Source organism: Miscanthus floridulus, chromosome 1 (genome assembly GCF_019320115.1).
Source record: "Miscanthus floridulus cultivar M001 chromosome 1, ASM1932011v1, whole genome shotgun sequence".
NCBI classification, from domain to species: domain Eukaryota; kingdom Viridiplantae; phylum Streptophyta; class Magnoliopsida; order Poales; family Poaceae; genus Miscanthus; species Miscanthus floridulus.
The window spans coordinates 164,490,677-164,517,591 of NC_089580.1; the positions used below are offsets into that span (position 1 = coordinate 164,490,677).

General features: G+C 41.9%; 1 protein-coding gene across 1 annotated transcript; it reads right to left on the bottom strand.

Moving 5' to 3' along the window:
- Positions 1 to 1,535: 1,535 nt before the first annotated feature.
- LOC136546441 (calpain-type cysteine protease DEK1-like) lies at positions 1,536 to 20,926 on the bottom strand. The gene is given in 36 exon segments (XM_066538418.1): positions 1,536 to 1,999; positions 2,200 to 2,615; positions 2,690 to 2,815; positions 2,817 to 2,927; positions 3,113 to 3,250; positions 3,348 to 3,728; positions 4,581 to 4,709; positions 4,826 to 4,930; positions 5,008 to 5,322; positions 5,441 to 5,792; positions 6,286 to 6,605; positions 8,680 to 8,977; positions 9,081 to 9,196; positions 9,286 to 9,663; positions 10,016 to 10,087; positions 10,183 to 10,233; positions 10,235 to 10,324; positions 10,326 to 10,347; positions 10,492 to 10,583; positions 10,686 to 10,756; positions 10,869 to 11,034; positions 11,140 to 11,251; positions 11,331 to 11,481; positions 11,574 to 11,847; positions 12,215 to 12,377; positions 13,907 to 13,968; positions 14,396 to 14,503; positions 14,584 to 14,781; positions 14,783 to 15,614; positions 15,710 to 15,824; positions 15,901 to 16,031; positions 16,447 to 16,582; positions 16,685 to 16,867; positions 17,862 to 18,112; positions 19,806 to 19,979; positions 20,763 to 20,926. Coding segments are annotated over 34 exon segments (6,483 nt in total). The 5' UTR covers positions 19,934 to 19,979; positions 20,763 to 20,926; the 3' UTR covers positions 1,536 to 1,999; positions 2,200 to 2,309.
- Between the last annotated feature and the right edge of the window lie 5,989 nt (positions 20,927 to 26,915).

The window sequence follows — 26,915 nt, forward strand, 5'->3', positions numbered from 1 at the left end:
CATCAAATTCCAAAGCCGGATATCTTGGCCATCAAACTATCAAACCCGGCAACTTTGGTCACAAGGATGATTTTAAAGATGGATTTCCCTACATATGTTTTTTTAATAAAAATAAAGATATGATTAAATCTCTATAAAAATTATAACTAATTCATTTTAAATGAAAGAAGAAACTAGTCCCCAGAATTTTCAAAAAATATAATCAATCTATGGATACTCTATTTAGAGTTATTTGAATCTTACTTGTTCTCATTGCTAGTATTTTATTACTTGTAGTCGTGACAATTATTTACTCCCTCCGTTCCTTAATATAAGCCATATAGATTTCTAAAGAAAATTCCAAAATATAGGTATGTGTCAGCTCCCACGCCAATTAGTTTGAAAACTTTCCCACCGTACATAGCACATGCCCCAACCAATCCTTTAGATTTAGGAAGCAATCTGATTGGGAGAGAGAAGATGACCTGATTTTCCTTTTTTTTCCTCGGTCTTACGTCCTTTCTCAAGCCGTGCATTAATATTGATGCTAAAAACTATATGGCTTATATTAAGGAACGGAGGGAGTATTAAATTATCGTTTTGCTTTTGCATATATTAGACTGGGAGATCAACCAAAAGGATCCAATGGATTCTTAGTAGCTAGTACATGGAAGATCTGAAACTGGACGCCAACCTCGCAGATGCCATAACTCTAAATAGAGCACAAATAGATAGATTCCAATAATTTTTTTCCTAACAAAATGGGTTCGTCGAAGGCAATGTTCATTGAATTACTAGAGGTTGAAACAGTCGTTCAGAGAGGATCGAGAGTGGCAAGTGCCGGCCTGAAGCATCTGGCTGAAGCTTGTACTGTAGTTCTGGGTTAATTTCCTCATATTGCCGGGATTCTGGTGATGACCAAAACTTTGCTAAAATCGGTCTAACAATACCTTTTCTCTTTAATGAAAATACGGGGGAATCATGGGCCTTCAAAAACATCAGGTTTGTAGGACGTGACAGGTGGCTCAACCTTTTGTACACACATCCGTTTCATCCTTGAGCTAAAAGGTTATGAATCGTGGTAGTGAACTTCAGAAAACATCGACGAGAAGAGGAAATAAATAGTCGTCTATGCGACAGAGTTTCTTTTCTTTTCCCCGCGAGGATAATCAAATTATTTTGGGGGCACTAAAGAGTTTTTTTTCAAAGCTAGCAAAATCATCTCAGAATGCAAGTAAACAAGTGCAAAGAGTTTGAAACAGTTTCTTTTCGGCTACTAAGGACCTGTTTGGCACGGCTCCTCCTGAGGGGCTCCTCTGTTTTTTACTGAAAAATGGCTCCTCAAAAAAAACGTTTGGCAGGGCTCCTCTGGAGGAGCCGGAGCCGGAGCCGGAGAGGAGCCCTGCCAAACAGGTCCTAAGAGACCGTGTCAAATTCGGTTCCGGACACAAAAATAAAAATGACTGTCTTGAGGCGCAAAAAAATGACTGTCTTGCATATAGTTCTAAGCAGCATAATGCCATAATGTCATGCATAGAGACTCAAATCAAAGACAGTTAGACTCGCATGGCACCCCAAAAATAGGTTCATTGAATGAGATCAGATTCCGATTACATACAGGGCAACCAATGGAAACAACTATGGCCGACTACTACACGCTCAAATCAGCAAAACTGCAGCTTGCTAACAAGACATTTCCCAGCTGCATAAGAGCCCTATGCGTTAACAGGAACAACAGGCTACCTAACCTAACTCTATAGCATTTACAGGGTAAACGGGACCCCTATACAAAGGATGGGCTACCAGGTCTAAATGTCAGTTACCACCTATCTACAAACATTGAACCAAGCCTCTCCCCCTGCACTTTGCGCAGCTATCAAAGAACCATGAATCCTGCCTTCTCTCCTTCCCTTGAGCACAAGAAGCATTGCCTTTTGTCAGCTCTGCAACAAGCAACCAAACTTACGTACTTGCAGGCAGCAAGATTGATTGAAGTTGTCCAAGAGGCAATTCCTATACCCTGAAACGGTTATAAGGCCAGTTAGTCCAACTCCTTCATTTTGGTTCTGAATGAATGATGAGAACATAGCCACAAATGAAATATAGGATGGTTGTAGTTTGGGGCACCCTGGCGATAGAGCCTACAATACTAGGTTAACTAGCACTTCATACTTCTGGACCAGGTAACTCAATACAATGGATGTCAAATCAGACACTTACCATTATCTAGTTCCCGAGAACCCACAGCTGGATCCTGCGTTACATGGGTGACAAGAAGCCCTGCCCAGCAGACGCAGCTACCACCAAACACATGGGATCTCAATCTTGAATTAAACAGCCTCTAGTTTGATTGATGCTTTTGAAAAAACTGACAAAACAAAAGGTGCTTCCTCCCCAGGATGGATGGTAGTTGGCACAATCGTGTACCCTTTGGGATAAGGATCCAAGACCAGTTCACATGATATCTCTCTTGAGTTAACGTAATCTGTTCCACCAGCTGATTCATGCATGTAGATATTGTAAGCAGCACGACAGCCCTGTGTCTTGAGTATCCTCATTCCAATGTAAAACATTGAAGAATCATGACTAGATTGGTAGTTACGGAAACCATTCGTCTTTCTAGAGAAACCAACACCCTGGAAAGCATGAAATTTTCAGATAAACATCATTGTGCTTCTAGTGTTACATTGATAAGCAGGTTCGGACATACCTGAGTAAGGGTAATAAAAACATGAACAGGGTATAGTGCATCACGTCCTGTTACTCTAAGTCGATACTGTGGATTTTGATGCCATGAGTCATAATCTTGGCAACCACCTGCATTGTAGCCACGCCACTTGCCCATGGACAGAATAGCGCATCTCAGGTGGATAAACACGACAAACATATATTGACCGAAAATGAATCTGAAAATCTTGCCAAGACATCCAGAATACCCCATTCTTCGACTGCAAGGATGGAGAGACAAGGGGGATTGAAGTCAAGATCTGTAGATGAAATCAAACTTACAAGGTACACTTTGTTTACTAGAGGTGATCTGTAGATGAATTATCTCAATTATCAATAAGCTGTGGTTTGCCACCAACTAGTGCGATATGACTATGCAAATAAATTTATATCAAGAGACAAGTACCTGTGGAACATGCATGAGCTTATGCTTCATTCGTTCGGTCCACTCTGGTGAAGAGTCTGACCATGGTCCATTCCATTCAACTTCATTTGCCCATGGATTTCTGATTTGGATGAGTTTGTGGCCATCAACTTCTCTTACCTGAAATATAATACAATTCTGTAAACTTATCCAGTAGTAGTGAAGAGCTGACAATTACCCAGAAATCTCAGATATAATTGTATAAACTAGAGCAAACCTGCAAAATTGAGTACGCATGTCCCTGAACAATGCCACTTGATGAGATGTGAGCATCAGATCCAGAAGGACTTCCAGCACCAAGAAGAAAACCTTCTTGTTTGAAATGCAACAACTGGGACCACAATCTTCCACTAGCCAGATCAAGTTGTGCTTGAGGACTTCGCATATCAATCTCTTCACCAGCCCCACCTGTGAGATCCACTAGAGCATCTTGAACAAGCCCACCTTCCAATGCCTCATAAGAGCCATGAAGTTTTGCATAAGCCTTCTCAAGAATGGATACCCAAAGCTCATTTTGCTTTCTACTAGTAGCAAATGCTGGTTTCCCCGGAGACTCACACGGGATCCAATCATCAACAACCACGGCTACCCACTCACCCTACGGAAAATATAAAACATAAAAACTATAACTCAGAAAAGAGTTTTTTAAAATACAGAAAAATTCAAATTAGTGTAAGATAATTCATAAAACCTCTCCACAATGTAAGCTAAATATTGAGTCAGAGGGGAAAACAATGCATTAGTGATAACCCTAATAAAAACATAATACAAGTGCTCTTCTTGTGCACTAGTTTCCCTTCTGAAAAAAGGTTACACCAACTACGGCCAAGTTTTATTGAGAAATTTGTATTGTGATATAAAGATATCCCTCCAGAAATCCATATCAACAACACGTGGAAACTACATGGGATTAGTAATAGAAAGGTCTAATTGTCTAAATAGGTGTCACTGAGGGACTTCCCAGGGAAGGGCCATAAAAAGTATGAGGGAGGAAAGTACTTACATTGCAGGGGTTAAGTATAACTAAGCTACTATTTTTAGTAATATACACTACATATCTCCATTGAGCAGTGTACATCCAAGATGACCCCAGCATTGCTCCAGTAAATATTGCAGACCGATGAACTACTTCTAATAAAATAATTTGTTTTTTCCAACACAGCTAAATATGTTATCAATGCATGTAGCATGATGTACACATTTGCTTCAGAAATAGAACCCTGATGTTAAACTGGACATACGATCGTCAAATGGTAAACTTCACCGTCATTTTGTGGTCTAACATTTTAAGATAACTGTATTATAAACTTTGCAGAATGAATCAAGTTCAATCAACTGAAACTTCCTAGATAACATAATAACCAAATGATGCAAGGCTAATATATTAATGGAAAAGGAGCAACCCAAGTGAGCAGATACTTATCGGTCAAATGGTTTAAACATTGGATACCTGAATGCAGAATCTGACTGTGTAAATCCCTTCATCGTTGTACTCAGGAGTGATTATAACTTCTGATATACGAGACATCTCAGTTAAAACTGCGACTGCACTTAGGAACCAACAGTCTCCCAACCGACCCTGAAAATCAACAATTGGGTAAACTGGATCTCAATTCTGGTAATAAATGACAATGCCCTAAATTCCACTTTACCACAATGCTGGCTGCACAAAAGTAGAAAACAAAAAAATTATACCTGACACACATCTGAGGAATTCACAGAACCCGAAAACAAGCAAGGCTGAGAACTGATGGATATCTCCTTTGCTATGTCAGAAGGCCTCATCCACTCAGAAACAACCTAAACTCACAAATTAAAACATATTTCAGGAACTTAACCAATATTTTTCACAAGAGCAAGAGATGTGCATGCGATACCTGCAGTTTCAGAGGTGGATTCATTGGATCTACAAATAAAGAACGATCCTCTGGAGGGAACTCTTGATCAGTGAAGTTTCTCTCTCCTTTCGCGACAAGAGCATCCCTGACAGCCCTTTCAACAGAAAGCATACGCTGGTTGACTTCATCACGTGTCTCAAACCTTGGTTTTCTTGGTCTCCTAGCAAAGGAGTCAATGTCAATAGCTACAGCATCATGTACCGGACGTTTCCTACCACTTGAGTACTGCCCATCCCATTCGACATCCCCTTGATCATAAACCTCATAAGCATCTTCACTTTCCCAGTCATCCACCTGAATGAAACATAAGGAAAACACATTCAGTTTCATATTCCCTACCAATTCAAGGGGCGTACCCAGTGCAAGACATGACAAAAAACTAAAGTGCAGAATTTATAGGTAAAAGCAATACCCTTGCAGAATAACTTCCATGCCAAGCATCGCCGGGTGCAAGGTCAAAAAATCCATACTCAGCAGGAGACATGGCAGTATGTAACACAGTAACCTCATCTTCACTGAGACATCTTCCCCATAGAAAAGCATCCATGATCTGCATCTTTGAGTCAGAACCTTCACTATCTGACCTACCAAAGGCATCTAAGTCTGTGGGTGGCCTAGCACCAACCCAAATATCAGTCCCAGGTTCCCAAATACCGTTATCTGTTGGCAACGGCAACCCATTCTGATATCCATCATAAACTCCATCAATGAAAGAAGTTGCTTCACCTAGGTCGGCATCTAAAGTCACAGTGACAAGATGCCACCTGCAAATTTACACGGCAGCTATAATTGCTTCCAAATATGGTTGCATCAGAGTCTAACTAAAGTACTACCATAGTTTATGATGCAGAAGAATTGAACAGGTCTGAACCCAACGAGTAATAATTCAAAAACAAATATTGAAGAAATGTTCATCAACAAAAAAAAATCCCCATCCAAAGTTTAAGTAAACCCACGCATACTCGCAACAGGTAAGACACCAAACCTGCATCAGGCATTGCCATCGCAAGTAAAGTAAAATTAGTTTTTTTTTTCCTGAACAAGCAGGAGAGCTTAATGTTAGGATGTATGCCCTAACTGCCGCTCACTCTCAGTTCCAACACATGCCAGTACCAAAACAACAAAAACAAGCAACCCGGCGCTGCTTTTGATTTTATTTGCTATGCATAATGCAATAGTTGTGAATAGGGGGGTACCTGCCATCTGCAATACTATTATTTGCTATGCATAATGCAATAGTTGTGAATAGGGGGGTACCTGCCATCTGCAATACTAGACGCACCAATATTCCACTCTTTAGCAACAGTAGTCATCCTTTCACCCTTAGTCACTAATCGAAGACCAACCTGTCCAGCTTCCATTCCCTGTTCTGATCCTGCCACTAAGATTTCCCAGCAAACCTTCTTTTGGAATTCACTTCCAAAAAGACACACTGGACCAGATACAGGTTGAACCATGACAGCAATAGACAAAGTAACCTTTTGACTTTGACAGAGGCACAAGTCAAGTTCTCCACAATGACGACCAGTACTCCTCGGTTCATCATCAAGTATGCATACAGTGCCTGGAATACCAGTCTGTTCCACATTCATACCAAATTAGAGATACGAGCATTGGAGAAAAACACTAAAAACAGAATACATGTACAATGCATTGCTAACAAAGCAAAACAAGAAGGCTTCCAGCGGTCAGCGGTGACTATGTAACACCTTTAAATTTTTCCATGATACTCCCTCTGGTCATTAAAAGTCGATTCCAGCAGGTTTTGAGATATTAAGGTAGGGATATTTTTACTCTTATGCTCTTATTTGGTACTACCTCCGTCCCACAAAGTGACATCCTAGTTTTGTCCTAAGTCAAATTATCCTATGTTTGAACAAATTTGTAAAGATGATTATCAATGTTTGTGACACTAATAGATTTACCATGAAAATATATTTCATGATGAATCTAATGATACTTATTTGGTATCATAATTCATAAATATTGGTACTTTTCTCAATAAAATTAGACTAAGATTGCTTGACTTAGGACAAAACTAGAATGACACTTTGTGGGGATGGAGGAAGAATGAAATACGTAATTTGATGATGCCACTAGGTATCCAATACACGTACACAAACCAATACCCGTGGAGTTTAGGGGGTATCAGTTACCCATCTAATCATGGGTATGGGTAGGATATAACGGATATTACCCGGTTAACCACCTACCCACAAACAATCAACATATCAACAACTGCTTTCGACCAATCCACCGATCCCCTGGGGATAATAAAAAAAATCCACCGATGTCCTTTCTCAAGAACTCCGACGAGCGTGCGGTCAATGCCCAAGGCATGCAGACGTGCACGGTCACAAACCATCGGCGTCATGCCCGTCGGGGTCCACGAGGGTGGCATACGCGGCATGCAGGCAGATGAACCCCTTGTCGTCGTGGCCATCAGCGTCTAGGTGCACCTCCCTCACTAGGCATAGGTATGTCGGCTTGATCTCGCCCCTGTTCGTCCCAGCCCTGACCCTAAGCACCTCGTAGCATGTTCTTGCTGCCGGCGCTGCCACCGCGGACACATTTGGCGGAGCAAGGTGAGATAGAATCAAGGGGGGGCAATTCAGTTGTTACATGAAGACAAAGTCAAAGTGTAATAAAAAAAACTTCACAATTGCTAAGGCCAAGGAATAGGCATCTAAAATGTGGACATGGAATGGCGTGCTTGCATGCATGAGGACATCCGCGCGCGCGCGCGGTGGGGTGGGGGGGGGAGCCCAATTTGGCCTCCACTAGGCTCAGCCACAGCTCATAGCCATCATTGCAGCTTGCGCTCAACCTGCTGCTTCTAGAATCCCCCTTCCTATCCACATGCAAGTCGAGCCATCATTGCGGCTTGCGCTCAACCTGCTGCTTCTAGAATCCCCTTCCCCCTTCCTATCCACGTATTCAAGTCGGGACCTCAGCCCGATTACATCATGGGGCCTGGGATCTCTGGCATGGGCACATCCACGTTGCAGCGCATCGGACTCTGACGGCGTGTCGGTGCTCAGCACCTCATTCGGTGTACACGATTGACGAGCCCAATGAAGGAAGGACAATGGACAGCATGCATGTGCCGATGATGCAACGTCATGGAAGGCATGACACGACGGAGGCAGCAACGGGGATTAGCTCCATCTATTACTCATTGGTTTATCCATATCCATTGGGTATTACCCTCAATATTTGGATTGGATAATTTGGGGATGGATAGTGTGCGGGCACAGGTATGGGTTACCTCCCTAACAGCATCACTAACGCAATTCCAGGAAACTCCATTCGATTAGTATTCACGCTGCCTGGGCCTGACCTTTGCTGTTGCATGTGCCGCCAACTTTAATTAATTAGGGGCCAAAAAGGGCTATTTTGCTGCTTATTTCCCCTCAGAGACATGTATTCATGTGCTTTTCTGGAGTGTCATAGCGTAACCTATTAATGACTGGAGGGAGTACTTATTTGTTGTCAGATTACCAAATCCAGGCGAGCCACAAAACAGCCAAAGTACCCAGGGATGTTTATGCCTGGCATGCACTCCAAGATAAATTACAGTTCTACAGCACTCAAATGATGGCAGTTGTGTTTCATAACTTGATGAAATTAAGGGTAATCAGGGGTCAGAACCTGTTCTGCTCGCCGAGCCAATTGTGCCTTTCGTATGTGATTGGCTATTGAAGAGACCCTATCTCTTGCAAAAGAATCTTCCAGGGCAGAATCACCTCCAACAGCTCGGACAGCTGCTGCCATAGCTGCAGCATCCCTGCTTCCAGTATTAGGAATGGAAGAAAGCAATGATATTTCGAGCTCCTTCCATTTTCGTTCCTCTCTCTCCAGCAATGCCCTCCTCCTTTCTCTTCCCTTCCCTTCTTCCTCTCGCCTTTGCATCAAAGCCTCCTCTTCCATTTCTTTTTCCCTTATGTAACTGTAGACACAATAACAAAAGAATAGCAATTGATGCATTATGATTTTTGTTATATGCAGTCATACAATAATGGTATAACTAATAGTAACAGACAAAAAATTACCTTTCTTGAATAAGCTCAAATTGCCTCCGATCTTCGGGCATCCATTTCTTGATTTCTTTGGCACTCAAATCGGAAAGGCCTATGCTATCCAAAAAGAGTCTTAGACGTACTTCATCCTGAAACAATACAGAAATGCTTCACACCATTAATTGCTAACAAATCGGGGTTTAAAAAGAATTACTTATAGAACATACCAAATATGTACCTGTATTTGTTCAGCTTTGGCAGTCAATCCAAGCAACAGAAGTAAATAACCACCAAATTTGTCCCACATATACACCCATTCCGTATCAATTGCTTCTTCCAAAGCCAAAATACGTGCATGGGCACACATATTCCTCCGATAATCTACGTTTGACAGGGACTGGGGGCAAATTACTAAACAATCTTTTACTCCACATAAGAAAGATCCTGCAGCAATTTCTTCATTTCTCAAACGATCTCTCAGCTTCATAACATCAGCCCTAGGAAGCACAAAGTTCCCAGCCCTGTCCAATGTAAGAGCAGGATCTCCAACCAAAAGAGCAGCAGAGCTTGCAGACCTCTGAGGCGCTGAGTAAGTCCCAGATATAGCATTTCTAGTCTGGGAAAAAAAACATACTGTTATGTACAGATCCGGACATGGTGAGTTATTTAAAAAGATTCTGATTGCAATGGTAATCCTACAAGTGACGAGCTTCTGAGATAGATTTAAAATATTTTGTCAATAGTAATTTACACAGATCCCAATGTACACAAGTGACAGGACTATGACAGAACATGGATGCGTTAGATTAAGCATGAACAGTGCTGAACTAGATCTCAGCATGAGATGCTAACAAGCAAGCAAACTAGAGACTGGTTGAAATGTTTCTAACTAAAATGGAGAAATGTATAAAAGCATGCACACGAATAACTTATGTTGAATATCTTAATAATACAAATATAAAACATACTTTATTAGCAGACCGTGACATCGCTTGCACAACTGTGTCCTTGCTGAGAAAATGAACTGCATCCTCCATCATCTGATTGATTTTTTTTTAAAAAATAACACATTTATTAATCATATAAAAAAGGGAGCATGATATCTTACTAGTTCTAGCTGCAGCAAAGTACCAACCTTAAGAGTCAGGCATGGTCGAGAAACAGCAAAACTGAAAGCAATTACAAGAAGTAGCAGCAGAAACGCCAGCCCCAACAAATGGTGGACTCATTATTAGACTAGCAATAACACCCCAAACTTCAGTTGCTAATGCAATTCCCGTACAGAATAAGAAAGGCATAGCTGTAAAAATGACTAATGTTAGAGCATGTTCTCAACTGACACTTGAACTTTTAGGATCGTGACAGAACAGAAATAAGAATACATTATGACCAACCCTGAACTAAAAAAGGCAAACAGGTAGCACGAGAAAGGATATATTTGTACCTAACATTTTTAGCAGAGTCTGCATGAGCATCATAAACATATACAGGCAATACTCTTGGCGAATACACTACAATTGGCGGTGATAGAAGGACCTGAGAAGGGCACAACCATTCAGCATTAGAAGCAAATGCTACAGTATACTGAGAACTAGCAAGCGGTAGCCAACAGTTATCTTAGCGTATGCCAAAACTTACAGTCAAAGCCCTTCCAGTGAGAAGAAATATAAATGAGAAATAACCTATAGATGCTCCAACAAAAGGCTTTCCTGCAAAGTTCATAAGCTAAGTAAATACAAGATTAAATGACTAGCAGTAACTCAAACCAATAAACAAAGTGGAATATAGGACAGATGACATAGAAAGAAGATCATCAGTCACCGTGAAATAAACCCATCAGGAAGGCAGCCAAGGCTAGGAGAAAAGCAATGGAACAAACAAGCAGCATCTGAGTCCTCGTTAGATAGAAGTTGTTAGATGTCCAGTAGTGGATGACCCCAATAACAAATACAAGGAACAGAATGGCTACGAGGCAAGCAACTCCAACCTGTATAAAAATGACACACGAATTATAACCTATTGTAATTTGTTTGAGAAAAATAACCTATTGTAATTGAAAGCTAATGTCCCAGGTCACATAAACTTTACTTACAGTCCAGGGCCTGATTGTGACAATAACAGCTGCAGCTGCACCAAACAACAGCAACATTCCCATGCCAACAAAGAGGTAAACGCCACGAGAAATCTTCCAATCATCATCCTTCCTGAAATCATTTGTAATTTTGATCTCAGTGGATCGGAAATACGGAGGGGAATAAAATGCTAAAGACAGTCTTTTTATACCATTTGTACAGCCCAGTGAACAGCGAGAAAAATGCAGGAATGCAAAGCAAGGGAAGTAATGCTGCCAGGAAATCAGCCTTCAGAGGCACACCATCCTCTCGTGAATTTACCACTCCCCAGTAGGATGCACCACAAAAGGACACAAGAACAGCTGCAGAAAAGCATGACTTAGAACAGCTGCAATCTGTTCTATCCAATATTCAAAGTAATTTTTTTGAAAAAAAAGGATCAAAATGAACGTACTTGCAAAGAGGCCAACACATATAGCTGATGAAGGTGAAAACCGGTACGTTGCAAACCAAGCAACAATAGGTATCAACCCCGTGGTAATCACAGCAATTGTTGAAGACAACGCCCATCCAAGATACATCGATGTTGCATAGGGAGAATAGAAGCTGTTCTTATCAGCATCCCACCCTTTATAGCCTAAAGCGTCTAAAGGCTTTGCTGACACTATTGCACCAAGGCCAATAACTGATGCAGTGAAAACAGCTATGCTGATAACAAAGAGAGCCCGCTGAAACCAGAAAATGAAACAGTAAGCAACACTAATATATTTTTTTCTTAATTGCCAATGTTGGATGGTTGAAATGCATTCCAGACTATCTACTATAATCTTAGTAAAATCTGTGCTACAAATTAGGCAGCAATTTTTATATTAGCATGAGATGGCCATGCAAATATGACATGCACATAAGGAAAAGATTGACTTCAAATAGACATATTCAGGTAAATCCAGTTTTCAACATTAGACTGACACAAACTCGCAATCCAGTATCCCTTCTGACTAAACAAAGAGATTGAATAGATCAGCGTTACACTTACTTATGCATGTGACAAGAAAACCCCTAGTTGCAAAACTGATAAAGAACTGGACAACAAACCTCTTTCTTTCCTGGAGCTTGACTAACATTTTCACGAGTATCAAACTCCCTTCCAGGAATCCAGAAACGGTAACCATTACGCATCCATATGGGAACAGCAAATGAGAGGCAAGCCACCATAAGTGGTACTGTGAGAGACAAGCCCAATATAACTGATGACTTGCTGCAGAGTAAAACAGATGACTTTTAGACCAAAATGCAGATATGGTACACCAATAAAAATGCATTAATTGATTGCAGACATAAAGCTTTGGAACTCATAAATAGGTACTCTAGATATACAAAGAGTAAACTTTTCATAATTCAGAGAGGAAAATATTTCAATTTTTCAACAAAAGACCGAGTGATAAAACTAGACCTTTATGTTTAACAAATAAACCTAGTGTGGTAAGGTTATTCATGACCAGGAAGGAGGGATATTTGGTAAGGGGCAATACAGGTGCTGAAACATACGAGGAAAATATGTTTTTTTTTTAAAAAAAAACTTTTTTTTCTCTGCTTAATGTGTGAATGTCTAGCCTTTTTTAGAATTTGGATTTATGTGGGAGCACCTGAAGGAACCTCCTATCAGAATATATAAAGAACCTACTGTCCAGAAAAACAAAGAGCTTGTTTTGGCCAAGTCATGTGATACCTTAAGTGAATTGAGCATCTAAAAGCTAAGGAACATCACAATGACCAGAATTAACTGAACAATCCAAACATATAGGTCCCTTCCGTTCCCAACTAAAGAACGGCGTATCTTAATATTTTCTGTTTCTGGTGCTGAGTGAGAGTATAGCTTACTTGTATGGGCTAAAAAATCTAAATTGGTACATCCATTCTGTTTTCTTGCCTTAATGGCACTTTTGATGTCTAGTTCTGGCGCAGCTTACCTTTATGCTCTAAAAACACATCTTCATGTTTTCACTGATAACTACATCAGCCCATTCTAAACACATAATAAGTCACACGATTCTGCTGTGCAAAAACTAAGACACAGCATTGCATAAATGAGCTAGACAGTAAGGTACTAAAATGACTAACATAAAAGACCAAAAAAATCAAATGATTAACCCCTCCGGTTTGCAAATACCTGCCATTTTGGACAAGGTTTGAGTCAAACTTTAAAAACTTTCATTACAAATAACTTTCAAAAAGTATTTAGTTTAGAAATTGAAGCTCATATACATACATTTTTTTTGGAAAGTACTTCTTGAACATGCAGGAGAGCTGTGTAGGTTAAGAGCCCTTACAACACATGCACGTGCACACCCACATAGGCACACACACTCACCCCTTTGTTAAGATGTTCATTTATACTCTGATACTCCCTCCATTCCAAATTCTAAGACATTTCGGTTTTTCTTCAATCTTGATACGTAGTTTTTGCTATGTACTTAGATATACACTATGTCTACATACAAAATAAAAGCAATACATCTAGAAAAGCTAAAACGTCTTACAAGTTGGAACGAAGGGAGTAGAAAATAGTGGTTAAAGCTATGTTTTGGAGACTGTGTCGTCGTAAAAAAATGTCAGCTATTTGCAAACTGGAGGGAGTATACTGGAACAATGTATTGCTATGCATATAAAAGTTGATGTCCTTGTGTAAATAGATAATCAACTAGGCACAAAAGGCTAATTAGTATTTATATCAACTAAAACTATATAACAGTAAATATGTTTCAGATGCAAGAGAAGTATGTGTACCTTAAGAAAGAGAGAAACAAACCAACACATGTGCTCAGTAGCCATGCAATGAAACCATACTGAAAGAAAGGCAAGTTGTTATAGTTGAGACTAGTAATATTAAAATAATAGCAACTAATACAACATTATATCTAAACTCTAAAGGAAGATAAAGCACATGTCATAAATACATTTTACAGCTGAGACAAAATTATAGACAGGATTAGATGTTTCAGCACACCTAGCTCCCAGGTAAAAGTAATTATTTTTCTACTACATAGCGATTATATGTGCAGACTGGTAAGGAATTACTACATTCGATACATGAATTCTCTCATTCACATATATTCATGTTACACTACATAGAAGCTAGTCATAGTAAATGTTTCAACCAGAAACAGTATGAGGCGCTGGTTCTGATATGGTAAAGAGTTGTCATATTAATAGAACAATTCATATCCGGGTATGCCAAATAGTGAAACTATTTTTATTTTAGTGCATATCACCTTCCTGGGGCTTGGATGTCATCATCATTTCTTCAGCACGCAGAGACCAAATGAATGCCATAATGGAGCAGACAACTGGTGACAGAAGCAGTATCGAGAAACCAAATTCAAACTGCCAAATTAAGAAAACTTCTATTGGTCAAACTAATAGCCAAACTTTCAAAGAATTACAGTGCACTGCAACAAAATTACCTGTTCATGTGTTGCATTTATCACTTTGATGGTCTCTGGTCGATATATAGCCACAGTAGCAGTCTCTATTATGAACATTACTGTGAAAACAATAAAAGCACGTATTGGGGATCCAGCTAAATGATGGAATATTAGCCTTGAAATGTTCAACCATTTTTCTAGACCGCTTCTCCTTAGTTCTTCTGACAGAGAGATCTGGATTTGCAATAGTGGTATCCAATCTATCTGAATCAGTAGCTGTGACATCTACATCATCTTGATGCTCTCTATCTGCATCTAAGCTGCTCCTCTGTAGCAAAGCTAAAATCCGTGGATCCATAACTTTGTCTTTCAGCATGTAGGAAAAATTTGGATCCAATCCTTTATCCTGAAGAAGATTAGCTAGTTCTACATCTCCAAGTCCACCGTTCTTTTTTAGCATAGATGAAATCCTTGGGTCATTTAATCTGTCCTGAAATATCACTGCCAGGTTCAAATCCAATAACTGTTGATTACCTGAGGTGGTGGCTGATCCACTAGGCTCACAGCCATGACTTTCCAAACCACCGCTAGAACAAACAAGTGAAGTAGTGGGATCTCCATGCCTATCTATTGAAACAACAGCAGTTTCAGAGTCTTGGACAGCAGATAGGCATGAATTACTCCGATGAGCTAAGCTTGCACGTGCACTATCTATGTTCTTGTCAGAGCTCCGGCCTTCTTGACAACTGTTTGATCGATCAAAAGGAATACTGCTCCAATTGACACCATCGCTTTGTGAGTTGCTTCTGTACATAGAATCCGTTGCATTACCATTTTGACCAGCTTCAACACTACCGCTACTACGCTTCAAACTAGAGCCACAGCCTTCTGATGAATTTGAAGAACTATTTTGTCCTTTTCTTCGAAATCCCTCTCGCAGCTTTATAACTGTACTTCTTAGAGCGTCTATCCTTGCAACTGAGGGGTTTGAAATAGAAAGCCAGGAAGAGACAGCAGCAGATAAAAGCACAGATGCTACAAAAGCATAACTGATGCAATGGCCAAGGTACCTAATGTAACACCTTCTAGTTAGCAAAGAGGCAGAAGAATACTAGGTCTCAAATGTTTATCAATACAAAGAAAGAGATGAATATTGAATACAAACCAGTAATGCACTCCGAAGGATATAAGGAAAGCCCTTGATGTTCCAGCCACAAATAACACTATCATCCGACTTTTAAGAAGCTCAAATCTAAATGAACACAAGCCCAGATTCCAGTCTGTAGAAAGGAAAATAAGAAGTCAAGAAACAGATACAGAGCGAAAACTCAATGATGCAAGGAAGAAAAACATTACCAAGGATCACCACTGCAACTGAAGTTAAAGCACCCAGCCAACGAGCTTCTTTTGATGTAAGACCGTACAAGATGGAATAGGCAACAAGCACAAGCAGCGAGCTAATGTAGAGAAGCCCTAAATGCAAGACCCTGCATTTCCAGGTTACAAGTTGTGAACATTTTATCAAAATGACAAAGAAGAAAAAGATAATACAAAGAAACATGTGACTCAGTTCAGTTGAAAGCACAAGTATGGATAGAATTTAGGACGCCCTCCATTTCACAATATAACCATAAGTCCAAGCACATCATGCACACAGACCAAAAACACAATAGTGAAAAAATAAAAAGCTTTGAACCTTCTCTACTGTTCTTAAATTTTGGTCACTAAATCCTATCCAGTGAGGGTAGCTGGAACTTTGTTAAAGCTTACACTCCTGATTTTGCCTGTTGACATATATTGTGGAAAAACCATTCCTCAAAAAATAAACTTACAAGTAAAACAGTATTAATAGGTATAGAAAATATACAAGACTGTATGATTAAGGAAAAATAAAAGTGGTACCTGCTGGATTTTGTCATGTATAACTCACTAGGATCTGGTGGCTCAGGAGAGCATGAAACAGGAGCCACTTCAACACAGTCAGAATAGGCAAACTTGTACGACCTCCGCACATATTCATCAACATCAAATCCACTTACTGTGCATAAAATGTGCAAGAAGGTGAAGTTAACTATGTTTCCATATTAATGCGTTAAACATATTCACAGACAAGTGAAAAACAGAACAATAGAAGCTTTACCATTAAACAGTATTTTACATATAAAAAGCATATTGATGGCCAATGATATTGCAGACACCCCGAAGAAGAACCCTGATGGAGAATTAAGCTCGGAAGCACTAGCACCAGCTGTCACATAAATAGCACAAAAGTCGTAGGCACATAGTAGGCCTACTGCCAGGAGGAGAAGGTAAGCAACAGCCTCTGCAACAAACATGTCATTAGTTAATACAACAAGATCAATAATGACAGAGACAACAGAGGGACCCAAAACACATATTGAATAAACAGCTAGAAGTCTGGAGAAACTACTGAAAACACTTCAAATCGCATTTTAGAAACGTTTTAAATGATGTGCTGATAACAGGTAAACCCCCAAGGACTCCAAGCTTAGTGTGTCATTCATAGTTTGGTTGCAAATATCTTATAGGGCAATCTTTGATGACAATGAACATGTTTTGCAACTTCCTTTGATGACTGGTGGGCTCCAACCAATGACGGAGTTGATGGGCACGTCCTGGGAGGTTTGAATTCAGTCATCATTTGGGGAGCTTGGGCTCTCTGGACTCACCGCAATCACTGTGTCTTCGACGGCGTCTCTCCCGTCCGGTCTAATGTGTCTCTTGCTTTAGAAGAGATGAGATTTTGGAGTTTGGCTGGTGCTTGAGGTGTTTCTTACCTCCCCACCCTTGCGCCCCCCAGGAGCTTAGTTTTTTTGTTAGATCTGTCTGTTTTGTTTGTCAGGTGTGCCTGTTCTTAGGGGTGGTGATTTGTACAAGGTTTCTAAATCCCCGCTTCTTCTTAATATAATGGCATGCAGCTTTCATGTGTGTTCGAGGAAAAAAAAAACATGTTTTGTAACAGTATTCTTTATAAATCAAATGAGGTAACAAATTTCTTGGTGAAATAATTATAGGTGAACACCACTTTTCAAAATATCAGACCATGAACCCATAAGAATTGAGCCTAGCTTAGTTGATGGGAGGTCTCGGTGTACAAGCCCACCACCCAGATTCGAGTCTTCGCCTATTTCTTCTTATTTACAATGCCACTTAGTTCCTCCTATGTTGGTCGAAATTTTTAATTCATGAACCTTTGACCAGCAACTAAGTGTGGACATATAAATATTGTTACATGGATTCTAGTCGTCAAGAGAAATAAATGTTAAGTTAATCAAGATAAAGCAAAGATAGAATACTTGAGCTTTGCCATTGTGTTCTCCACCAGAGCATTATAGAGTAGAATGACAGAAGCAAAGCAACACCCGCCATTATAACAGCTAAACCAATTATGTTCCTTTCCAGAAGAGCAATAAGGATGCTTCCCCACACGAGCAGAACTGCTATAGGGGAAATGACAACAAGCCATGCAAAAAGAGTCAAAAGGCTGCAAAGTGTGCTTAGTTGAGGTCCTTGCACATATGTTGGCCATTTCCTTGCATATATCCAACTGAGTCACAAAACAGAAGGAAAAAAGTTAGCAGATTGAGACAGAAATAAGACAACCCAGTCAGGGCAATGTGAACACAATAAAAATAAATAAATATGCATAAAAACAATAGATAACTTTAACATCAGTATTTATATGGTAAGTTTTTCTGATAACACGTAACACGGCATAAGTTCAAAGCCATATTTTGTAAGTGGTTCATACGGCTCATGAGGTGCTCTATATATTACTATCTCCTCTAATGGAGAGATCATCCTCGCTAATCACTGTTAAGGTATAATAGTCAAGGGTATTAGTGTAATCTCCCAGTCTAGGGTTTTCTTCCTGTGTCCCTCATGTACTCTCTATATAGTCCCCTTTAGGCCTCAATACAATTATCGTGTTGAGTCTCCCTTTATTCGCAACATGGCACCAAAGCTCTAGGTTTAGATCCAGCCACCACCCTTCATCCTCGCTGCGCTTCCCCCAGGAGGATCAGTCCCTGTTCCCGGGGGCAGCCCTCATCGTCGATTTTCTTTTTTCTTTTTCGTCGCGTCCGTCGTCATGCAGCAGCAATCCATCCATAGCAGCAAGCCAGCAACTCATGTTTCGTCAGATCCAGATCTAGTCGGCCGCCGGCACCATCATCCTCCGTCGGGATCCCCTTCGTCCACGCTCCTCTGCCCATCGTTGCGCCGTCACTCCGTGCAGCCTGTCACCGTGTGACCTCCGCCCGTCGCCCACGTTCTTCTTCACGCGTGGTGTTCTTCACGCGCGTCTCCATGCGCGGATCGACTTCTTCACGCACGTCTCCTTCGGTTAGTAACAATTTTATACATGAAACAGAGTGTTTGACAGAACCAGAAAGTATGATGGTGTACTTCGTTACTCATACCAAACCCACTAATCCATCCACTTCACAGCTCACAATATAACATAAGTCCACAATGCACATAAACCACGCAGTCACAAAACCAAAGGAATAGCTGATAACATCAGTGTGACAACTGGCCCAGCTCGAATTTAACCAATGGTGGCCCATGTTGTGTGTTGATGTGAGATTTCGGGGGTTTAGTCCCACATTGCTTTGTAAGGGTGGGTTAGACTATCATATAAGGCTTCTAGAGTCCATACCACCAACACTAGGTTAAACCTTTTACATGAAGCGAGGATGGAGACGTAAGTGGGTTGGTGGAAATGTGTAGTTCACTAGAGCTGGTTGGACTATGGGGCGTAACAATTGGACCATCCTACCACCTGTGTCCCTATAGGATGGCATACTATGACAACTCAACCTCATGACTCTATCAAGTATAAAGCACGGGTAGAGAACTGTTAAAGTGTTAATTTCCCCAATTGACTTGCATTGTGGAACAACACATCCAAGACCTAGATGGATACTTAGAGATCTCCGACATAACTGTATAAGAAAAAAAAACAGATTTTATAGGTTGTCTGAAAATGCCGCAGCCATTTCACTATGAGCATAAAAGTATACTATTATAAAGATGGACCTTGCGGAAGTGAACAAACAAATATAGGAAGCAAAGATCTAATATCCCTAATACAAAAAAAAAAATGGGTTTCCTGCTTTGTTTATGATAATCAATTGTACAAAGAAAAGACATGCAATTTTAGCGAGAACTCAGGCAACAAAAATAGTAAAATACTAGTTGAGCCCGATAGAGAAAGATATAAAACTTCTGCAGAATACCTGTATAACCTCCATGGCCTCCAATTCACAGCCCATAGAACCCAAAAGCTGAGAGGGCTAAGGACAGCGAAGAGGAACCCACAGATGCTGCATGCCAAAACAACTCCGTGGTGTCCCTCCTCTTCCATCCTCCCCCTTTTAAATCACCTTTTGTAGGCAAAAATCATGGATGGCCTGCAAGAAAAGGTACAACATAAGAGCAAGAGCACTAAATGACACTCGAGCATACAGTTCAGTGTTAACTAACCAATTCACAGATCCCAAGCAATATGATAATGCTTTGGCTAATCCTAGTAGCAAATGCTTCGTGTGTTACCATATACAGAGCATTGACATGTACCAAACAGGCCATCAGTTAGAACTCCCAAAAGTTTATCTCCACCTCTATGATTTGGTGCTTAATAATCAACAAGTTGGCTCCATCACATTGAACTGTTTTGAATTTGGTTGAATTGGAGATAATTTGATCATTCATTTCCAGTAAGAAATGGTAAGTTTATGCACACAAGACTGTATTTTCTTACAAGTTCATCTTGCTTGGTACCATCTTTAAAGGTCTACATCCATGCCAGTTCAAATCTGGTTCCAGACACAACAAAAGGGATCTACCGGATAGGTATAGTCTGAATGTTTGATGCAAATTAGAAATTACTCAAAGATGGGTTGGGTTGCTTGTGCAGGGGAGGCAGAAATTAACTTCCTTTTGATCAACTTGCTGTTAATTGCGCCAATGCTATTAGATTTAACTCGAAATTCCTGAATTTGTTCAGATGGTTTCAGCTCAGTCTTTACCCAGGGGCGGATCCAGTAAAGGGACATGGATGTACACATGTACACCCAATAATTTTTGCAAACACTTCGAAGTTAGGAAGCTTGTCAAATAGCTAAATAGCTTTAGGTTAGGGTTTCTGTGCTCAGCTTCGCACAGCTTGAAGGGAAGAGAAGGGGTGGGAGTACCTGGTGGGTGCTCGTCGCCGGTGAAGAGACCGGCGAAGAGACCGGCGAAAGCCTCAGCACCTGGCTTAGGGCGGCGGCGGCGATGACGGCGGCCCACCAGTCGTCGGAGAGCGAGAGGGGGGCGAGAGTGACAGACAGAACAGCACGCGGAGGAATGCAGCTGACTGCGGAGTGCGGACGGAAGGGGGAACGCAGCGGAAGGGGTTGTTGGGGCGCAGCGAGAGCGCACCCGCACGGGCTCTTCTGGGCCGGTTTTTTCACACAATTCTTTGAAAATTATTTAATGTTATTGTTTTTCTTCCTTAATTATTCATTATTCTTCTTGGGACACTACCCGTGGCTAGTAAAACATTGGTTTTAAATAATAATAAAAATATATAGTAAATAAGTAAATTGAACTTTTATATTTTATTAAGGTTGAACATTTTTCTATTGAACTAGAAGCCCTTTTCACAAGAACATAAAACAATTTCACAAGCCAAGAACATTTTTCACGTAAAGCTATAACAGTATTTTCCTAAAATAGAAACAATTTTATCTTTGTCACAATTTGTCAAGTGAACTTGAAATATTTTTTATGCTAAAAACATAAGCAATGGTTCTACGAACAAGCGAAACAATGTACGGGGGGCTAGAGTGGGTGAATAAAAGCCTAACAAAAATTTCCACAAACTCAAAACAATATGCAAAAATTATTAGTAAAACAAACGGTCATAATAGTCACTACTTACCTAACCTAGTCAATACAACACAAGCCCCCTACACAAGACTAGTTGTAAGAACAATTAATTAAGCACTCAAACAAATAAAGCAACTAGAGGTACCACTAAAGATGGCAACACGGCCCCGATACCCGATACCCGACGGGTATTTGATCCATTAGGGGGATGGGGATGGGATCATATCTTTACCCGCGGACATCTAAATGGGCAAGAATCCATCCCCGACGGGTATAGCGGGTACGAGAACGTTCCCTGTTTACCCGTCCCCGTTACCCGTTGGGGAACACGACTATTTGAGCTGTTATGCGAGTATTAGGCCCAAAGAAGCTCAACGTAGGTATTTTGATCCAAATCTGAACAATCATATATATAGTTTGTGTGTTCTATGAACCCTAGTTTAATTTTTTCTCACCATCTCCGCCAGCAGCACAAGCACGTCTGCCTCACGTGCGCTCGTGCCCCTCGCTTCCTCAGTTCGGTCTCTACCACCTTTGCTCGTCCTCCTCGCAACCTCGCTCCTTCTCCTCGGCATCTCCGAGACTCCGACACTTATACCCGGGTGAAGAAGAAACGTCTCTGATTGCAAAGCTACGACCCCAAGTGTCCTTGTTTATCGGGTATGCAATACCCGTCGGGTATCTGTTACCCGACCGATGCCCGACGGGTACGGGGATGGGCAAGAATCTATATCCGAGACAGTTAACGGGGACGGGGACGGGATGAATTCTCCGTAATGGGGAAGAGAACGTTCCGGTGATACCCGACGGGTATATCCCCGTTGCCATCCTTAGGTACCACCTAGGACCTAGTGAGTCAACAAATAGAGCAACTAAACTACACTACTCACTAGAACTAAGTTAGGCTACCAAGTAGCAACACAAACACAAGATATGAAAAGTAAATGCAAGTGTTGAGAAAGCAAACCAACGAGCGCAAGTAACACAAATAATTTTTTCCCCGAGGTTCGGTTGCTTGCCTGCAACCTACGTCCCCGTTGAGGTGGATCCTACGATCACTGCCTCTTCGCGAATTCCCATGAGATTGAGCACAAAGCCACTCACAAGCCAATGACCAAAGGTGGCAACAATCACCAAGAGCATCTTCCATGGTCCTCCACGGACACCAAGCCGACTAGGTGATGGCAATCACTAAGAGTAATAAAAAAAATCCAATTCACAAAGACTATATAGTGCCACCAAATGCAATCTCTCAATTTGCAATGCGATATATCACTCACAAACTCACACAAATGCGATCAAGAAGTTAACAAGTGAGTTGGAGTGTTTGCTTGACCTCTATGTATGCTACGATATTAGCCAAGGGTGCCAAGAAGTAGGCTGGGCAAATTTAACCGAGAACTTAAAAGCAAACCGAAATAACCAGAATTCAAACTGAAATATTCAGTTCCAGGTTCTGGGAACCGAGTTATTACGGTTATTTCGGTTCCAGTGCTCAGTTAACTAAAAACCTAAAATAGCTGAATTATAATATGAGGCCCATAAGAATTCAGCCTAGCCAAATACATTGGTATACCCTATGTATAAGTACTCACTCCCCTCCAAGCCGATAGATCCTGACCCCAATTTCCCTCTTCGTCCTCACTCCACCCCTACTCCCTTCCTCGCCCCACACCGCCCTCACTCTAGCCGGCAAAGTCCCAGCATCCCACCCCGATCCCACCACTGCCAACTCCCCTACCCGCCAACGCGCGCGCAGCCATGGTGGCGACGGTCGGTGCCCCAACGTGCGCACGACCATGGTGCCCCCTCTTTGGCTGGTGATCCCAAGCAAGATGGCGCGCCAACGGCTCTAACAAGAGCACATGGAGCATGAGGGCGACAGCAGCGGTCCCCATCAGGAGAATGTGACGCCGGTAGCAGTGGTCGGGAACCCCCAGCGCGCATGTCGGTAGCGATAGCTCCACACACATGCTCCAACCTCCACCTCCTTCCTCGGCCACTTAACACATGACGTGGAGCCATGCGTGGATGAGGCGTAGAGGCTTTTTTTTGTTCTGAGAACGTGTGTTGAGATAGACTCGGTTAATTGGGTCATAACCAGAACCGAGCCAAAATAACCAAAACCAAAAACCGTCGGTTCTTATTTTTGAAAGGAATCGATTGGTTCTTGGATCTTAAGGAGCCAAATTTGCTAGAAAACCAAAGAACCAAACCGATCAGATTTTGGATAACCGAATGCCCAGGCCTAGCCAAGAGACACAAAAGAGCGAGCCAAGCAACTATTTATAGAGCTCAAGAGCCAACAAGCTTGTCGGGGTTATGATACCCCGGGTATCTCAAGACACCGGTTAACCAACCACTCGGGCGGCCCATGACACACCAGCTAGTATAAGTCCAAACGGTCGAGGCCCAACTAAGCTATGCGGACCTAGGCCAGACACTAAGGCAGGGATTGGCCACGACCTCTTCCCTCTACCTTCATCGCACACCGCGTAACTCCTTGTGACCTCTCCTCCATCGGACCCCGCAAGGATTGAAGGGACAACAGTCCTCTCGGTCCAGTCAGACGCCATACTTGTGCCACGCAACATAGACAAGACAACACTGTCGAGCGGTGACAGCCAGTATGGTGACCCACAATCCAAATACGGCTCGACAAGACAGATATACGACTCCACCCACTACGGGATGGGGACTACAACGACGTCCTTGATTTTTTAGGCCATCTAAGCCAACGAAGGCCACGACCCCGGAGCTCGAGATCGTGGCCACTGGCTCCGCAAGCAACAAGACGACCAATGACCTGGGGGTGACTACCAACTCTTGTACAATGTCCCCAGGAGATCAGGAGGCGATGACAAAGGCCATGGCAAGACCACGTCGCGTAGGACGGCTGTCAAAACACCACTGTGCCTACAGTACCGCTACAACCAGCACAGTAGCACCACGCCATACCATGTCACGATGTGGGCACAAGACCATGACGACAACCACAACCGGACATGTACTACACCAAGACAAGATGGTGTTACTTGCAAGCCAAGCTAGCTAGTTTCCCTCCCATAGGCTCATGACCCCTCGGTCGGGAGAACCTTCTTTGTATGTGACCTAGCCCCAAACTCTATATAAGGGTAGTCAGGGCACCCTTCCAGGGGGATGACCATCGGACTCCCAAAGCTCTCATTCGGGCAGTCCATCTCGTAGCTCTAGCTCTCCTACCTCTTCCACCATTCTTGCACCCCCACTATAAAGAACTTTAGAGCATTCAAGCGAGAAACACGCACTCGATCATCTCTAAGACTGGACGTAGGGCTCTGACCTGAACCAGTATAACTCCTTGTGTCTTTTAGATGCTACCATCATCTTCCTAGAGCAGCGCGACATTCGTATAAATTCACTAGTCGGTCTACAAAATACTAACAAAGCTGTTACCCACAAAGTGCATAGGCTGTGGACGCGCTAGATGCCCCGAATTCCAACCACTTTGAAACTAGCAGTTTCCCTTGTTAGAGGTCCATTGTGCATGTCCAATACACACCGGACACCTCCACTGAGTGTAAGCCCTTTGTGTCCTCAAAACATGCATGCTAGAACTCCTTTCTGATGGCATGTCCGATGCCTCACAGGACATGTCCCGTGAGTGTTAGCGCCGAGTGACCTAGTTTACAACCTCTCTGGCCAAATAGCGTGGTGTGGCAGTTCGGTGCCACACCGGACACGTCCTGTGCCCCCATTTAAACTATGCGCATTCGACACACCCGACCGGAGCTATCCGGCCTTGCGTGCCCGGTGTACACCGGACGACAATAGGCTTTAGCTGAAAACTTCAAAAGACGGCACACAATCTGGCGTGTCCAATGCCCAAGTCCGGTTGCACACCGAACATGTCCGGTGAGTGCTAAACAGCACCACCGGCAGCACAAACTCATATCTTCGCAAGTGTGTCAACTCTTAAATGTTTTGTCAAACATCTAAGCCCTGAGGTAGCATTTTTTCAAAGTGTTTTTCAAAACATTTTTCACTTGGTACTCACCACATCACTAAGCTTAATACATATGTAAATTAGACTCATACTTAGTGGTACTAGATAACTATTACAACTAAAGATTTCTCCGCTTTATAGTACAGCTATCCCTAAACCCAACCATGCACTCTATTGCACCTTGGTTGACAAAAGCAAATCCCTATTTTATACATTTGTCTCGTGGCTTCATGTTGCTCCATCTTCTCCCCATTTGATGAACACTTGCATGTGTGTGATCTTGATCTCCATTTTCATAACCTCCTATGCCTTATCCATCACCATCAAGTGGACCCTAGCTAATCATACTCAATGAAAGCATGGGTCCATATGGTTGGCACTTAACTACCAAAATCAAACTATGACATTCAATCTCCTCATTTTGGTGGTTGACGACAACCTTTTAAAGATACGAATGAAATTGAAATTCGAAGCTAGCACTACACACAAGAGTAAATTGCTAACTTGGTTGGGATCTTTGTGTTGCTGTTGATGCAAAAGTGATCTGCAAACACAAAGGGCTAATACCCGAATCGATATCCAAAGCGTGCCAGTCGATTTGACCTGTTAATCGACAAGGATGAAGAAACGAACACTTTGGTCCTGACAACAGCGATACGCCCGGAAGCCACGGCCAAGAGGTGCTCACGCGGAACTCGAGAATCGCCGAAGATCGCACTGAAGCGATGCAGCTCGCCGAATCAATGAGAACTCGTAAAAAGAAAAAATATGCAAATTGACGAAGTCGCCGAAAAGTAGATGCAAATAGGAGTAAAAGTTGGTTTTGATATTGATTGATTGATTCCTATTACATTGCTCCTTACTCCATATTTATACCCTGATCTAAAGAGACACAACCAAACACAACTAGGACACCAACCCCATATCTAAGGAAACACGTGACTCTTACACGAATCATAACCTAACAAATACAGAAAAGGAAATTAACTCCTATCTATTTCCCTGTCCGCCTCAATTACGATGGAAATCTCACTGTCCTTTCCATCGGCATACTCCCTATTTCATCGGCAGTAGGCTTCAAGTCTTCCTTCATCGGCAGACTCCCTGCTTCATCGGCAATAGTCTTCAAGTCTTCCTTCATCGGCATACTCCCTGTTTCATCGGCAGTAGTCTTTAAGTCTCCTTTCATCGGCATCGACAACAACTCCTCCAACCTCATCGGCAACGCCTGAGTCCAAATCATCCTTTCCATCGATCATCACCAGCTATCGGCAACCATTTTTACAAACTAGCTTTTACTGGCTATCAAAGTATTCGATAACTTTCCCCTTGCCGATTGGTTCACTCCGATTATTTCGACACGTGCAAAAAACGGTGTCAACACATGCCCCCCAATTTCGGAGTATAAAACCATTAATGCTCCGAAATTTACTCCAGATAACGTTTGCCTTTGCCCAATTACCGTAACTCATTCTCCCAGCCAGAACTT